At 46.8% G+C, this 17,377-nt stretch overlaps 1 protein-coding gene across 2 annotated transcripts in view; it reads right to left on the bottom strand.

The window, feature by feature from the left end:
* pxdn (peroxidasin) overlaps nucleotides 1-17,377 on the bottom strand; it is a 48,273-nt gene that overhangs the window by 13,631 nt on the left and 17,265 nt on the right. For both annotated transcript variants that reach the window (XM_079286380.1, XM_079286381.1), the window contains 11 exons: nucleotides 17,149-17,220; nucleotides 15,301-15,372; nucleotides 14,198-14,367; nucleotides 11,544-11,661; nucleotides 10,789-10,958; nucleotides 9,489-9,761; nucleotides 8,943-9,218; nucleotides 7,197-7,309; nucleotides 6,765-6,921; nucleotides 5,206-5,314; nucleotides 3,297-3,454 (listed from right to left, as the gene is read on the bottom strand). In XM_079286380.1, the coding sequence (XP_079142506.1) occupies nucleotides 3,297-3,454; nucleotides 5,206-5,314; nucleotides 6,765-6,921; nucleotides 7,197-7,309; nucleotides 8,943-9,218; nucleotides 9,489-9,761; nucleotides 10,789-10,958; nucleotides 11,544-11,661; nucleotides 14,198-14,367; nucleotides 15,301-15,372; nucleotides 17,149-17,220 (1,688 nt within the window). The remainder of the gene's footprint in view (nucleotides 1-3,296; nucleotides 3,455-5,205; nucleotides 5,315-6,764; nucleotides 6,922-7,196; nucleotides 7,310-8,942; nucleotides 9,219-9,488; nucleotides 9,762-10,788; nucleotides 10,959-11,543; nucleotides 11,662-14,197; nucleotides 14,368-15,300; nucleotides 15,373-17,148; nucleotides 17,221-17,377) is intronic.

Below are 17,377 nucleotides of genomic sequence, written 5' to 3'. Positions count from 1 at the left end.
TCGCTAAACTGCTACAATCAGTTCAACCTTTTCCTGAACATGATACGTTATCATTTAAAACTGTTCAACAAATAAGGTCCATCAAACATGAACGTGTCTGTAATTGTCTGTAGGCTGAGATCTGACTCTCACTCAGCGCCCACTTCTGTCCAGTTCTTTGTTCACTTTGTGAACTATCTTCTTTAGTCTGTATCCTTCCTGCTTCGTGAGACCTCCTCTGTCCTTGCTCCTCATGTGAGACCTGGCAGAGCTGGAGAGCTTCTCCTTGTCCGAGAGGTAGTCCTCCACTCTGACTTTTCTCACGTTCTTACTCCTCCTCAGAAACTCCTTTATCTCCTCCATGCTGTAGCCTCCAGAGCCCCTAGAGCTGCCAGCACCGTGTGTAGAGGGTTCACTGTTTACAGCAGAGTTCTCCTCCTGACTGGACTCAGAGTCCTCCCAACCGGCCTCAGGGTCCTCTTCCAGCCTGGACTCACACTCGGCTGCTCCTCCACTGTCTGTAGTTGCCACTTTCTTGGCCTGTGAGCTTCCTCTGTCTCCTCTCTGTTTCCTCTTCAGCTGAGGGGCCTTGAGCTGGTCCTCGTCTGCTTCCATGGCCACCTCCCCACCTGCCTCCACCTGTCCTCCAGTACTCTCCCTCACCTGCTGGACCTCACTTGCCCTGTCCTTCATTACCTCTTGTCCCCTACTTTTCCTCTCCTTTTCCGCCATTTGTACCCCACTTGTCCCCTCCTCCCTCACTTCCTGTGCTCCACTTGTTTCCTCAACCCTCACCTCCTTGGTCTCACTTGTTTCCTCAACCCTCACCTCCTTGGTCTCACTTGTTTCCTCAACCCTCACCTCCTTGGTCTCACTTGTTTCCTCAACCCTCACCTCCTTGGTCCCACTTGTTTCCTCAACCCTCACCGCCTTGGTCTCACTTGTTTCCTCAACCCTCACCGCCTTGGTCTCACTTGTTTCCTCAACCCTCACCTCCTTGGTCTCACTTGTTTCCTCAACCCTCACCTCCTTGGTCCCACTTGTTTCCTCAACCCTCACCGCCTTGGTCCCACTTGTTTCCTCAACCCTCACCTCCTTGGTCCCACTTGCTTCCTCCACCCTCACCTCCCGTGCTCCACCTGTTCCCTCTTGTCCATCCTGCTTGCCCCCGCTGGCCTCAGTACCTCCCTGGTTCTGGTCCTTGTTTGAGCCGTGTTCCCCAGGACACGCTCTGCTCAGATGTCCTTCTCTCCCACAGCTGTAACATTTAAAATCGTTCGTCTTTGCAAATATGACGTAGTCAAAATCGCCCACAGTGATCTTGAAGCTGAGGTTGACCGCTCTGCTCCTGTCGCTGGGGATCATGAAAGCATGCCTCCTGTGAGACGACACGTGTCGCAACAGCGGAGACTGAAATCCACAGGGCATCCTTATCACCGGAGACACCACCTTCCCATGCTTGGACAGCTCTTTGGCGATGGCAGCGCCCGTTATGAATGGTGGCACGTTGGACACAGTGACTTTCACCTCCGGTGTGGCGAGAGCATACGTGGGCAGGAAGTGCTCACCCACGGAGATCCCGCGCGTCAACACCACATCCGCAAGTTCAATACTGTCCAAAAAGATGACCACCGCGCTGTTCATCCGTGCTGCGGACTTCACGTGGCTGTGGCCGACAAGTTCACCCACTGCCAAACTGATCTCCTCCAACGAACACCCGAACAGCGGCGGTATCTTCACGCCGTGTTCCCTGGTTAGCTCCGTCAGGCGCATGCTAGCGGTTAGCACGCCGACAGCACCTGCTGCCCGGCTGCACTCCGCTCAAAAAAAAAGACCCAAAAACCCGATAAAAGTACGCAAAAAAAACCCCGTGAACCCTGCACACCCCACTACACCATCATACCCAACATTACCCAACGAAGAGAAATGTCGAAAAACACGTTAAGTATCGCTCTCAAAACTCCGCTCCTGCAGCTCCGCACACGTCCTTCCACTCAGAGACAGAGAGACAGAGATACAGAGACAGAGACAGAGACAGAGAGATACAGAGAGAGAGAGACAGAGACAGAGACAGAGAGATACAGAGAGAGAGAGACAGAGACAGAGAGACAGATACAGATACAGAGATACAGAGATACAGAGATACAGAGAGACAGAGAGACAGAGAGACAGATACAGAGACAGAGAGACAGATACAGAGACAGAGAGACAGAGATACAGATACAGAGATACAGAGAGACAGAGAGACAGAGAGACAGATACAGAGACAGAGAGACAGAGATACAGATACAGAGACACAGAGATACAGATACAGAGAGACAGAGAGACAGAGAGACAGAGAGACAGAGATACAGAGACACAGAGATACAGATACAGAGAGACAGAGAGACAGAGAGACAGATATACAGAGAGACAGAGAGACAGAGATACAGATACAGAGACACAGAGATACAGATACAGAGAGACAGAGAGAGAGACAGAGATACAGAGATACAGAGACAGAGACAGAGAGACAGAGACAGAGATACAGAGATACAGAGACAGAGACAGAGAGACAGAGACAGAGAGAGACAGAGACAGAGAGACAGAGACAGAGACAGAGAGACAGAGAGACAGAGAGACAGAGCTGGATGTACCTGAAACAAACAGCAGGTTCATGTTCACCAACTTAACCGGCTGAACTGCCAATGTTCTTACCCAACACACCGATTTCACTTAGTCAAGAAAGAGTTCATCTACAAAGTCTCAATTGACTCTTCATAAGTCCCGCCCCTTTTTGCTCCGTGCTCCAATAACAGTTGAGCAAGCTTGGAACCTGGCAGAACTTTCCCTTTTCCTGTTATACTTCGATATGCTACACATCTGTTCAAAGGTAACTTCACCATGAAAGTCAGATCACATTGTATATAGTCACGTCTTAAGATAGCTCATGTATAGCTACATCAAGAGGAGTTAGCCTCCTGTCAGATCACCAACGTCAGCCAGGTTTCTTCCTTCATATTTCAGTGGTAACGTTCAACAGATTTGGATGCTGACATATTTCAAAGATGATTTATTGTTCCCTGTCTCTCTACACCGTCAGCTCTCAGAAGGAGGAGGATGTGCCTTCAGTCTCTTTCTTTGAGAATCTTTACACAGATCGGCTAAATCTCATCAGTCCTGGTGTACGGACACATTTTACACAGCCAACCTGAGGTCTCATTCAACTCAAATAGCTACAGCCTTGTTCATACATGTGCAGACACTTGCACAGTAAAGTAACCAAAGGTACAGCCTTTTTTTAGTAGCAGCACAGAAAACGTGGCCATAAGACTCACCGGTGCCGTTGGTGTCGACCATGAGACCCTGGTTGACGTGGTTCTGGATGAGCAGAAGAGTCTGCTCGAAGATCTCCCCGGCACGCGCCTGCTCCACTGTGTAGGGGTCCCGTGGATACCGGAAGAGCGCTAGCAACTCTCCTGGGGTACGAGGCTGACTGGAGGGATGAGGGACAGAGACACGGTGTAAGGGAGGAGCGAGAGAACCAAAGAGTACGTGTTGAAGGATTGAAACATGAAAACTGTATTTGACTTCTTAATGGGTTTGTTTTGCAGATATATACACACACACATATATATATATATATATATAAATATATATATTTATGTGTATTTTAAACGTTATCATAGAATAGTGGAATACATTTGTCTTACATTTGTTAGTGTTTTACATGAATTCTTTCTGTGGTGAATTCTTTTATCTTCCTCCTACAGTCACAACACTAACATTGGTGTTTTTTCCCTGGTAAAACGGCTGCTAATAGTATTTGATCATTTGGCAAAGCTGGCGTCACAGATGCAATTTGTTGCTACAATGAACAGCTGCTGTCAACAAACGCCACTCAAGGTTTAACTGTTTGACACTTGCAGCAGCACAGCGAACGTGCTTTACGATCAGAGGAACAAGTGCTCCTCGTCTTTCTCCTGATGCGCTCTCATTCTCTCATGTCATGCTGGAGTCTCCGTTATATCCAAAGCATGTTTGAAGACCCAGGTACCATCAGCCAAGGAGGAGGCTGCCTCTTATTCTGTCATCGCCATTAAAGGGAGCTGGAAATCCCCCGATCGCAATTACCAGGTTACCACTGTGAGTTCATGTGTGTGTCTCTCCCCTTCATGTGTGTCTCTGTGTATATGTGTGTTGTGCATGCATGTGTGGGCAGAGTGCATTCGTGAGCAATGACAAGAAAAACACAGCTGCTAACCACATCATTCAACAGGATGGAAAGACTTATGAGCGACATTGAAAGCAGCTACAGTGCATCTCTAACCACTGTTAGAGATGTTAGAGATGGGGTGAATGAAAAACCGATTAACAAAGACCTCAAGACACAATCATTTCCTTTATCATCCCCAAAATGTTTACGTTGATGCACAGAAGAAAAGGAGATCGATAAAGATTGGTTGGCAAGCAGTCACACGTATTGACTGCAGCTGACTGAATGTTTTAGAATGGAGCATTCTGATCTGCATCTTTAAACTGCAAACCCAGTGCACTGAAACAGGACAGAGCAGCGACAGTAGCAGCCCTTCTAAACGGCCACACTCTGACTCAGACTTCGAACATGCAGGTCATGTGCCAAGATGATGTGAGAAAGCCATTCGTATCCTGACTGAGGCCCAATGGGCATGTAGCTCCGGACTGTAACTATACAGAGTTACATAGTTCAATTAGTCCAAATGTAAAAGGACTAATGACAAACTATAGCTGCAGAGCGCTGCTCTCTTTTGCTTGGTTACAATCCATCAAAGAAGCATTCAGTTTAAAGACATTTACATTTCACATTGACATAAATATATGGAATACATTAAATACAAGTCTAATTAAAAGCACTGCCTCGCCACAAGATGTTCTTCAGTGCAGACATTGTTTAGAGAACGTACATTACAAATCAGAGTCACATGACTGAGTGAGTGATAAGCTCACATATTTGTGATTAAACCCCCAAAATGTATCTTTACGAAACAAAAGTGCTCCTCGGCTAGATGCCTCATTCACTGCATGCTTGTGCTGGACTCGCCTGGTACCAGCTCATTTTCTCGATGTTGTTTTTCCTCTGTGTAGCATTCATTAGAAACTATTCCTTACTGCTGACATATAATGAGCAGCATGGCTTTTTGATTCAATCACTTCAGGGACTTGAGTGTAAAGAGCTCAGAGTCACCGAGTGAGTTTCTAGCAACTTACCCATCAAAGAGGCGTCTCCTTGTTGACTCAATGGCGCTGTCCACAGTGCGGATGGCCTGCTCTATGGACGTGCTCACAAAGGTGTCGCCCTGTCGGCTGACTGCAGGAACTGTTGTCACACAGAAACAGAAGCAAGTATAAAACAAATTAAATACATTTGGACCTAAGATGTGAATGGGGCTATATACATCTTTTCCACTTTTATGTTTCTGTCAAGTTCCATTAAACTTCTCATTTAAAGATTCTCTATACGACATTCAGAGCATTAATACAGCAGCAAATAACTAGCGTTGATGTAGTGGAGTAATGTCTCCCTGAGCAGAGACTGAAGGCACTCTGCCTCTGTGTGTGCAGAGTGCACATGGGCGTGTCCCACCGGCTAGCTAAAGACCACCGCTCTGCACTGCTCTCATACGGTGGTTACAGCTGAGGAGGCCGTCCTGACCATTGACGCTGTCGCAGGAGCGTAGGGCCCACCCTCCGCTTCCCCCTCAGGTAACACTGATAGCTCTGTCAGCACTGTTAGCACTGTTAGCACTGTTAGCTGCTACTGAAGGCTCAGCCGGCACCATGCTGAGAGCCGTGTGGAGGCAATACATTCATTTCTGATTGAGCACCCTTTAAATGTTTATTTTTTTTAAGTATCGATGCTATTTACACAACCCAGTGCCATTGCATTTCATGTTCTAACATACAGCGACTGTGGCTCAGGGGTGGAGCGGGTTGTCCTTCAATAAGCGGTTCGATCCCCGGCTCCACTAGTCCATGTGTCCTTGAGCAAGGCACGTAGCCCCTCGTTGCTCCTGTAGCTGAGCCTACGGTGTGTGAATGTCTATGTATGGTTAGTTAGTCCTGATGGGCAGCTGGCACCCCGCATGGCAGCATACATCAGTGTGTGAATGTGTGTGAATGTGTGTGAACGTGTGTGAACGTGTGTGAACGTGTGTGAACGTGTGTGAACGTGTGTGAACGTGTGTGAACGTGTGTGAATGGGTAAATAATGACTGGAAGTGTTGCATTGGGTGCTATACAAGTACAGTCTATTTACCAGTAATCAAATCCAGCTTAGGTTACTATCAGCGACTGAAGCTTTTAAGGTGCTGCACTTCAGCTCATACATTTGCAGTGAATATACTATTCTCATCTTCGTGTGCCACTGAACACAGTGAGATTGCAACGTGAGGACTAAGAGTCCAGAAACGAGTGAGCACATTGACAGAGTTCACGGTTGACGAGCAGAGTGCTGGCTCTGACCTGAGAGGTCTCAGCAGGAAACACCAACACACGCAGGGAAGAGCTGACCCGTTTCACAGCTTACAAATGATCTTCCAACTTTCTCTTCTTTTTACCTCCATTAGTTCCTCCCTCATGATTTAAGCTATCAAATGATTAGAGCATTTACTCTTAATACATTCATATTAAAAAAAAAACATAGTTCACCTCACATCAGAAATGTGACCAAATTTGATACAGCATGGATGAGCAACATACTAACCTACTCTCTAATATGGTGCAGCACCCCTTACGCAGACAGTGAGAGCAGACAGCAACACCTTTACCTGTGACAGTCAGCACCATGCTGGCAACCTGGTAGCCGATGGGATTGCGGGCGACACACTCGTAGCGTCCAGCGTCAGCAGTGCCCACGTCCTTCACCTCTAGATACCCCTCAGGGCTGATGTGGAACTTGCCACTCTCTGTCACCTGTACACCATCCTGAGAGAGAGAGAGGGGGGGGGGGCAAAGGGTCATGGCCTTGGGAGAGAGCATGTGGAGGGGTGTATGGGACCTGTTATGTAAATTCACTGAGCTGTTAGTTTTTGGATGGAAACTTGAACAACTTCAACATATTAATGACTGAGTTACTTCATTGTCATTATTTAACTAATATAATGACAAATAAAGTCAGCACACAACAGTCCCTTCTTTCCTCACTGTTCTCATTCCACCTCTGCGCCAACGAGGTGACAGCAGGAGCTCTATCGTCTAACCTTGTTCCAGGTGAGGACAGGCTGTGGCTGGCCCTGAGCGCTGCAGGGAATCTGGACGTCCTGGCCAGACTCCACCGTCAGGTCCCTTGGAGCATTTGTGAAAACAGGCGTTACTGAATGAGTTAAAACATACACACACACATACGCACGTGTTAATGATTATGCTCCGGTGTTCAAAGTACTGTACATGTAACAACTGCATTTCATAGGCCATCATAGCAGACATGAAACCCTGAGATGTATCACACAACACACACACACACACACACTCAGTGTTTGTGTTACACTGCAGTCGCTATTTTTCGTCCCTCCATTACAGAGCTACCAAATGTTCCACATCTTACAGTCTGTGTGGAGTTCACAGGGAGATGAAGGCAGACTGTGGAAAAGGAAATAATGCGTTGCATCATGTGGTAACAATAGAGCAATGGGCTCATAGTGGAACATAGTTATGCTGCAATTCATAAAGTGGTTTTCCTTTTTGTTTTTCCCGCTTTCAACATATTGTGTGAGCAGTGTCTCTCATTTCTTGTTTTTAAATGATGAACTTTACCACACAGACGAGATACGTACACTCAGTCATTTTTCAATTACGTGACGTGGATAGAGCTGTTTTCCATTTGTGTACAGAGATCGAGTAGGTCAGCGGTCACTGAACACAAACACAGTGTTGAGCATTGTTCTGGACTGAGTCATTGTGTTATAGGGCCTAACATTCAGGATACAACCCTTCCGCAGCTGAGGTGTTGTTGGGCGGATATTTGCCCCCCACACACCATGTTCACATTCCTTCAGGGTTCCCATGCAGTGAGCCACCTGGCCATGGGAAAATCCCACACGTTTTACAAACAGAGAGTGGGGAGGGAGGCAGTTTCATAGTAGTCTGACACCAATTAACTGCCTCTAAATCAAAGTTGAACTTTCTAAAACACAAGGTTCACTGCAGTGTACAGTACACAGCATCACAGCTGCAGGCAATGTGGAAGTGGCGTGTGCTGTAACCATTTCAGCTACCAGGGTGCTCCAAAACACTTCATATTATCAAGAGGGACACTGGAATCTGTCTCATCCAAAGGAAATCAATCACATCTTGTCAATCCCTGCTTTGGCTTTCCTCTAATGCTTTGTCTATTCCTCTGCACAGCGCTCTCAGACGAAGGCAGCCATCATACACTGCCAGCATGGTTGTGGGGCCATTATGCAACGTGTACTTTGTGCCATGTTAACAGCCATTACTACATGGAAAAACATGGTGTCATCACAGGAGTACAGACTGCCATGCTTTCCTGTGCTATGTCAAGCCTGTAATTTCAGCCCCCCCCCCCCCCCCCCCCCCACACACACACACACACACACACACACACACACACACACTCTGCACAAAAGAGAGAAGCAGTAAGACACACTAACTTATATATGTCTTTCATATCTTTCAATGTGAATAAGCATTGTTTAATAGAAGATTTGCATGTGAAAATGTCAAATGACCTGTGAATGGAGAGTACTGCACCACTCTTCACATTTTACTACCTCCCACTCCCCTCGTCCTCCTCCTACACAAACATGCAATGTTTGACAAGGGCCTTTCAGCACCAAATATTTGACTTTCCTGTCTTACAGAACCGATTGATTCCACGTTAACCACTGCAGTGGATCTTGGCACCTGACCTGGTGTAGCTGTGACCTGAAGGATCTTTTTGCTTCAAGTACACATGGTCACTTTGAAGCGTCACCCTACACCCTCACCTCTTTGCTGGATGCTGAGCTGCACAGCGGTGCGCACAGTCCCCACGGGGCTGACCGCCTGGCACTCATACTGGCCCTCGTCGTGGGCCGCCACCCGAGTGATGCGGAGAGTGCCAGAGGCCAGGACCACGTGACGGCGGTCTAGGGGTAGCGGACTGCCCCCACGTGTCCAGGCAATCACCGGCTGGGGGTAACCACTTGCCTCACAGGGGAAGTCCACCGTGTGACCCTCCAGGATTGACTGGTCCTGTGGAGTGACTGTGAGCTGGGGGATCGCTGTGGGCAAACGTATGACAATGAAATGTGGCTTCATAGGAGCCTTTACTTGCCATGACAGGCTCAGGACACAATGCGGAGCTGTTAGACCCCTGAACACATACAGTGGTACGTCCAGGGGTTGCAGATTGCAGAAAACACAAGATCCAAATGCAGGAGGATATCACAAGCAATGACAAGTTTCAAAAAAAGCAACTGCATCAATTTTATATTAAATCCAAATGCCCAAGTCTATTCACCTAACAGAGACAAGTCAATTCTGATTCCTACCTTGTACAATGATATACGCCGTAGCGTGGATGGTATCAACATTATTGGAGGCAAAACAGGTGTACTGTCCCCCGTCCGCCTGGTCCACGTTCTGGATATAAAGCCCTCCGGAGGGGGTGATGGTGATGCGGGCGTCGTTGGGCAGAGGTGTGCGATCGCCCTTTGTCCAGGACACCCGGGGCTGCGGTTGGCCTGTGGCGCTACACTCCAGGGTCACACTCTCTCCCACCAGCACCTCAGTGTTCTGGGGCTGGATCACAAAACTTGGCCGTACTGGTGGAAAAGTATGAGGGGGGGGGGGAGGGGAGAACGTGGGAATGGAGTTACATTAATTAGGTGAGAGGGGACAATTAGGAAGCTAGTGATGACCGAAATAAATGTTCAAAAGAAAGATGTTGAGCCAAAAGGTTGTGCGTCTGCAGGGTCCGTTCATACACAAACATCTATTTCTGTAATCAACGGAACTCTGACTGCTGCTATAGCAACCTCCTGCGTGCATCACAACATATGCTGGAGTCCTGTCCATGTTTGGCCAGTGATTACAGTGGAGTCACAGGAAATATGTACACAGCTAGAGGCCGAGTGTTTACAATCACACAGAGACAGGAAATGCTCAACATCTGCTCTCAGAAACGGTTCCTTAACAAGGGGTCGTCGCCAGGGCCATCCGTCACCCCGGTGACGACCCTCGGGTCATCTAGAGACAGCCGCGCTAATCTCCCCCAGCAGCAGCTATTGGCACCGCGAGTGATTGATGTGTGAGAGACGGAGGACAGAATGGACTTGTGTGTGTGTGTGTGTGTGTGTGTGTGTGTGTGTGTGTGTGTGTGTGTGTGTGTGTGTGTGTGTGTGTGTGTGTGTGTGGGAGATAGATTCGATATGAAAGCCAGCGGGCTTTGCTCACTGCTCAGTGAGACATCCTAGATATTTAACCTCTTGAACTCTAAGGGTAACATAGGTGCTCCTCACAGTGCGGACACCGTGCTATATTCTCATAACACAAAGAGGTCAAATCATGTTTGTCAAGTCTGACCAGCAGAAGTCATTCAGGAAGTCTCATCATGTCTGTTCCAACCCCAACACACATGAGAATACAAAAGTTAACAAATGCAGTAGATTTAAGTTGGATTGGACAAATTCTGTTGTGAAAGACTTGTTTTTGCCAGTGTGATGTGAGCGTGATCCAAAGTGATTAGCCTGGACATCGACATAATTGAGATTTCTGCGTGCGCGATGCAGCGTTAGCAGTTAGTAGGTTGCCTGTGGTGTGCAGAGGTTGAGATTAAAAGCAAACACTTACAGGGGGCTCCAAAGTATCGCAGCGTGACCTGTGACGTCTTGACCTCGCCGGCCACGTTTTTGGCCATGCACTGGTAGACTCCCTGGTCCGTCTCCCTGGTGTCCTGAATCATCAGCGTCCCGTCTTCCAGTAGGTTCAGACGACTGTCGTCACGCATGTTCAGAGCATTGCTGTCAGGAGCGCACAGAGATGCACATCACAACCGATTAAACAGAAATCAGTATGTGTATTATGCAGTCTATTCACACACATACTCACACGCTCTCGTAATTATTGGCGTAATCCCAACATTTCTACAATGGGAAATGCAGTGTCAGAACTTGGCAACTTCTGTTTAATTCATTTCAAAAGTCAACAATTTATGGGACTTAAACACATCAAATCAATTTTTCAAATGAAACTAGCTGAATGAAGCTGATTCTGATTCAAACTAGAATTACCGCCTCACGGTTCTATGGCTTCGCCAACCTGTCCAGTATCAGTTATTATCCATGTCTGTCACAAAATGTCAACACTTCATTATTTTATCCTATTTGACATTTGAGCAAAATGTCTTAATTAACATATCAATCCTTGGTTTGTGATCAAGAATGTGTTTGCTGAGGTCACAGTGACCTTTTGACCAGGATTCTAGTCAGTTCCTCCTCGAGGCATTCCTGAGATATCGCATTCACCAGAATAACCAAAAAGCATCAAAACAGTCAGAGAAGGGAGTCTTTGGTTACTTAACATGGCCATAACATTGAGTGCCTTACTTGTTCCTGAGCCAGATGATCTGTGGTTTGGGGTTGCCTTCAGCCCGACAGGTGAAGTACACCGTGTTCCCCGATGTCACATCGACATCCTGGGGCTCTGAGGTGATCCTAGGTACCTCTGCAGGAGAAGGAAAGATAGAACGATGGGAAGGTAATTGTAGACATGGTTAAATTCATGTCCATTCATTTGTATGTGCCTGTACTGTATGGCGAGCCACCCAGTCTGTCTGTTGAACCAAGCCTCGAGTGAATGTGTCTTTCCAAGTCTGAAGCCAGTCATCATGTCGAGGCAGATCTTCACAAGCAGTTGAGACCAATAGGAGACTATCCTCTGGCTATACGTCCTGAGCCGCCACATCCAAAGATTACTGACACGGTCAGTTCCTCAGCCTGAGGGTTAGAATAGTCTACCTCAACTACCTCAACTAACCACTGCGTGTGCAGGCGTTGCCCGAAGGCGCTATTAGAAGTTCTCTTAAGTTAAGATCAGGGTGTGTCACTGCAGTACAAATCACTCCTGAGGGAATCATGGAAACTGTCTCCAGTGTTAGACCCAGACCTTGACGATTGAGTGTCTTGAGTTATCTTCGTTGGCCACATATTGTTCTTCCACAAGACCTTACAAGCATGTCCGTACTAACACACAGACGCTGAGGCGAGGAATATGCCCCAATAGAAAGTCAACATGCAGCACTCACTCTACATATGGTAGAACAATTTCAGAACGACTCTTTCAAACACCAACAGTCCACGGGACGGGGGTGAATCTGTGTACACCTGCAGGTAAACCAAACGCAAACTCATAAACAGCTTCTGGAATATCAACCCATCTCTTCTCTTACCACCATATTGTTCCACATTGACACTGGGGATTGTAATTGCGGTAACCCAACCTCCATCGTGGTCCAATGAGCAGTCAAGCCAGGCTCATCAGATACCACTTGTGCAGAGAGGGGGCACTTCATCTGAAGAAGGGCGGCTGTTTTGACAGCTGTTCCACCCGCCGTGCATCGTTCACAGGGGGAACTTCATCCGTCTTGCTATGCGGACGGATGAAGTGGAGGGGGTAAGTTTGAGCAGGAATGGGCAAGTTGGTGCCATCAAATTAGCTGCTGAGAATTAAATGTGTTGGGTTACAGTCGGCTGCCAACTGGCCCGCCTTGCCTGGCCCAGACTAAAGCATTGAGTGGGAGCTGGAGGAAGCGCAGAGCTTAGACGGTTGGATTTACTGCAGGAGCTAACCGCCTGTTACAGACACCAAGCCAACATGTGCCAGACAGACTTTCCTTTCTACTTGCAGTTAAGCAGCATCAGTGCACTTAAACCTGTCAGACTTACGTTTGGCTTGTAAAGCTTGCAAGTGATACTCCAGCAAAAGTTTATCTTTAAAACATATAATCAATTTATTCATCCTATTAATCCTACATGTTATCCTGCATTGCGGTGGGTCGTTGTTTTTTGTTTTTGTCATGTTGTTTGTTTTCCAAAAATATAAAACACAAGAACAGCTAAGCATCCCTCCCAATCAGCATCCCTGTCAGCACAATATTACAGAAATCTCACGAATCACTGAGAGTGAAGAGATGTTATCATTTGATGAGCTCAGAGGGAGATACATATTCAACATGATATACAATAAAAACAATAAAAAGCGTAAGACTATAATTAGAGACACTTTAAACTCAGACAAAGGTCGTCTCAAGCCTGTATAGGTTGATGATTTACTTCTCCTCTAATTTCAACATTCGGGCCCAATGAGAATAGGAAGTAGAGGTTTCATTCCCCTCTGCAGATTGGGCAGAATATTAAGGGAGTCTTTAGTAATATGAGTAAGTAAGATACAGAATGATCCCATTTCAAAACCTACACAGAGCTTAAATCCCTCCCTCCAGACTTAACAAGCTGATCTAAGCTCTGCTGGCAAGGTTGTGGTCAAGCAGGTACCAATACATACAAATGACCACCAATACAGATAATTACCCTCATGCTATGTGTCAGTGTTGTACAGTGTTTTGTTCTGTAACTACACCCTGTATAGATGACGAAATGGACTAAAAACAATGACATGACAAGGCTGTGGATGCCCCCATCACAACACCCCACCCATGCACGTGTGCATACATATCATATACTGCCTAATCCCAACACTCAGCAGCTGCTGGTGGACTGATACTGGAGAGACCAGAGGCCAAAGGGGGTCCTGACTGACTTCTACCAAGACTAGAGACACATCTGGTGGTGTATGAAGAGTGAACCAGCTGGGTGGCTGCAGATCTCAGACACAAAGAGAGGATACAGCTGTGTCTGTCCGGGTGAGACAGGGTGACTACGCATACCTGCTTTGTGTTATTTGCTGGCAGGAGGGCTGTAGGTTTTGTATGTGGACTGAGTTGTGGTTTAAGTTAGGAGAGCATGTATGGGAATAGAAACATGGAAACCACATGCATCCATTGTAAAACTAAAGGAGGTTTACCAGTCAGAGTGCTTTCTTTACATGGTGCAGCTTGTACTGCTGGGCCTGAGGGGGGAGGTGGCAATGCAATGGAACAGCTGAAAACAACTTCTTAATTATATTTGACATTATCCCTAAAAGCGATCGATTTATGAGGACTCTGCTATTCTCAGACCCCCCCCCCCGGTTATGTTCTCCGTACCACAGTTGAGCTCCTCTGCGGTGAGCGTTGCCACCGATCTGCCCTGTAGGCGGCTGGGGTAGTCGCAGGTGGCAGCAGCTTGAGCATTGCCCGACTCAGCGTAATGCTTCAGAAGGTCAGCCAGCCACAGCAGCTCACAGTCACAGTTTAACGCATTGGAATCCAGTCGCCTGAACACACAGACAACACAGACACACAGCAGGAGATGCAGTCCATCAATAAAGCATATATACGACTTGTAGCTGTGGAGCTGTGCATGAAGCGGTGCTGTGTAAACCCTCTCTGGCAGTTAATGAACTCAAACTGGTCTGGCATAGCCAGGCCCAGCTCAGTCCAAACATGAGGCTCAGCAGGGCCATGTTGGAAGACTCTCTGCTGCTGCCGTGGGAAACTATCTCTCTGCTTGGCCTCCTCCTCTGGCAACTGATCCAGCTTTCAGTACTACCACAATGTGACCCTCATTCAAGTGTGTTGTGAACAAATTAGATTTTTAGTCACACTTATCCCTTCAGGGTCTATGTGATAATATATATATATATACATATATATATATATATATATATATATATATATACCCTCCAACACTACTGCCATGAGTCCACTGCAGCTTCTCTTCGTCTTTCTAAGCACTGGCCTACGATCCAACGCATTCTGAAAAAGTCATTTGTGTAAACACAAGAGGGTGGAAAACAATGGGGCCAAACTGCTGATTGTTCTTCGCTACCTGTTGGCTGGAGGAGGTCGGGGTTTAAAGCGGTGTTAGAGATAGTTGGCCTCGTGTTGTAAGACCCCTGGATTCTCATATATCAGGGGGAATGAAGCATCTTCTTTGCTTTTGTCATCACATCCTGCCCTGCACAGTCCCTTCCATTCTCCACTGAAGCTGACTCTAACAGAGAATACTAACAATATGGGAAGGACTGCGCTGATAGAAAGCACCTCGCAGCCAAGGAAGCCTGAGAACCGTAGTGTGGTTCCATGGCATGTAACTGACAACAGGCCCCTGTTGATACTGAGTGTCATGGGAGTGAGACACAGGAATTGATAGAGACATGCATTCTAACACAGCTGTTCAGGGGTTTGTTGGGGAGATTCCCACTTACAGTCGCTTCATGGCCTGAAGATGAGAGAACGTTCCCGGGACGAGCTGGGAGATTCTGTTGTTGTGCAAAAACCTGAGTGAGAGAGAGAAAAACTGTAAAATGATTTATCAATGTTCATAATACAGCTCTTTTGTTTTGATCAGCTGAGAATGAGCCCTTCATATCAAAGGGTGTCCATGTTTCTACAGTAGCCCAGAACAGATGAACCAGACACTGGCTCTAGAAAGCCTTTCATTCTTTACGTTACCTGAAGGCCACCGTAGTTCTCCGACACGGAGGAGTGAGCAGAGGGGTATTGGGTCGGTTACAATCGCCAACCTCATCACTAGATGAGACTCATGCCACTAAATCCTATGCACTGTGACTTTAAATAACTAAATCCAGATCATCTTTGATGCAGCTCTTCGTCTTCTATCCCAACCTGTAGGAACCGATCTACAGATATGCTCTCTGGACACTTTGACCGTGACCATGGAGATATTCCCCAACAAGCCACTCAGAGTGTGCATCTGGGGCTTCTTTCCCTCCCCATTCCGCCATGACTGGCAGGTGTCCCTCCTTCTTCTCTTACTCTCCAGTGACTGGGAAGTATGGATATACTGGGCATGACTGGGCATGTCCCATAAACAGGGACAATGAAACAGGAATTTAAGGACTTTCTTCAACCCTTACACATCTGGTGGAGCGTTTTAGAAGCAGAGGCGACAGTACATGTGCACGTTGTCAAGAAAGTTTATATCCAGAGCTTTCGTAGGCAGCTAACGGACTACATATAAGACATTATTAGGGTTGTAACGGACCATTGATCCGTACTGACCCCATTGAAATGATTATTGGGACAGCGGCAAAAACAATAAATAGTCTGGCGCCTCGTAGAGCAGCTGATACGATCTCAACCGTAAGCTTTATGATCCGTTTTATGACCACGAGACATTATGTCAGTCTGTACGCAAGAGAGCCACAGCTTTCAATCATTTACAGAAGCAGCTGATTGACAAAGGATAAAAGCATGTTAACGGAGATATTACTAGTGTGATCGGGCTCAGCAATATTAATATCACTGACGAATTGAATATGAAGTTGACACATTTAAACCGTATTCAGATTCCACAGGACAACTCTACACTTGGTACTTAAGGACGATTGAAGTTGACAATATAACCGATAAACATAATGGCAGGATATAATCAGGGATCTGATGAACATCATGTTCAGTGGGACATTCCTATCTGTGCTTGCAGTTAGTTCAGCGCTTTGTTTAATGAGGCCAAGATGTGTTCTCAATCCTCAATCCAATCCACGGCTCTTAAAGTTGTGACCTCATTCAGTTCCACATGGTTTCTTTCTCTCTGACCAATCGTCCCATGTGAGTCTCTGGAAGCAGTACAATAAGCAAAGACATGCAAACCCAATGCATTTACAGACAGAGGTCTGAGTTATCTGTTCAACAGACAAACTACAGAGTAGGGAACACTTGCATCAGCTCACAGCTTCATGGGAACGAAATATAAGTCAGGAATCAACCCCCAGAATCTGCTATCATTATCGTATTATTGTCTGAAGCAACGACAAACTAATCTCTGTACTATACAGGGAGCCTGAGATGCTTGCTAGGAGGCCTTTGGCTGTACAGTACACCATGTTAGTTACTGCTCTCAGGCTTCCATCAACTGCACTGGTGAATCCAGCGGCGCTGTTGGATCTATTAGTCCATTGATTGATGTCAGCATTTCACTCGGAATCTGCTTCTTCCTCCTGAGAACGCTTTTGTTTCTAGGTTGGTGTGTGAAGTGCGTACAGTACATTTTGTAGGAATCTTAAGCGAATGCTCAGGCAGGATGAACTTACAGTCGTTCCAGCTTTGGTAGGTGAGTGAATGATTCTGGTTCCAAAGACTCAATGTTGTTGAAGTGCAGGTACCTGGAGAAGAACAAAGTGTAGACAAAGCACAGTGCAAGTGGGTTAGGGCTCCCTGTCTGACCAAAGAGAAGTGCATGGTCCTAGTAGGCCCAAAGAGGCGGGGGTAAATGAGAACACGGACGTGTCCTCCAGTCGTCCCTGTTCACCTGTCCACCCC

This window comes from Melanostigma gelatinosum (genome assembly GCF_949748355.1).
Source record: "Melanostigma gelatinosum genome assembly, chromosome: 16".
In the NCBI taxonomy this organism is placed as follows: Eukaryota; Metazoa; Chordata; class Actinopteri; order Perciformes; family Zoarcidae; genus Melanostigma; species Melanostigma gelatinosum.
Note: the sequence above shows the minus strand (reverse complement) of the source record. Positions and strands in the feature narration are given on the sequence as shown.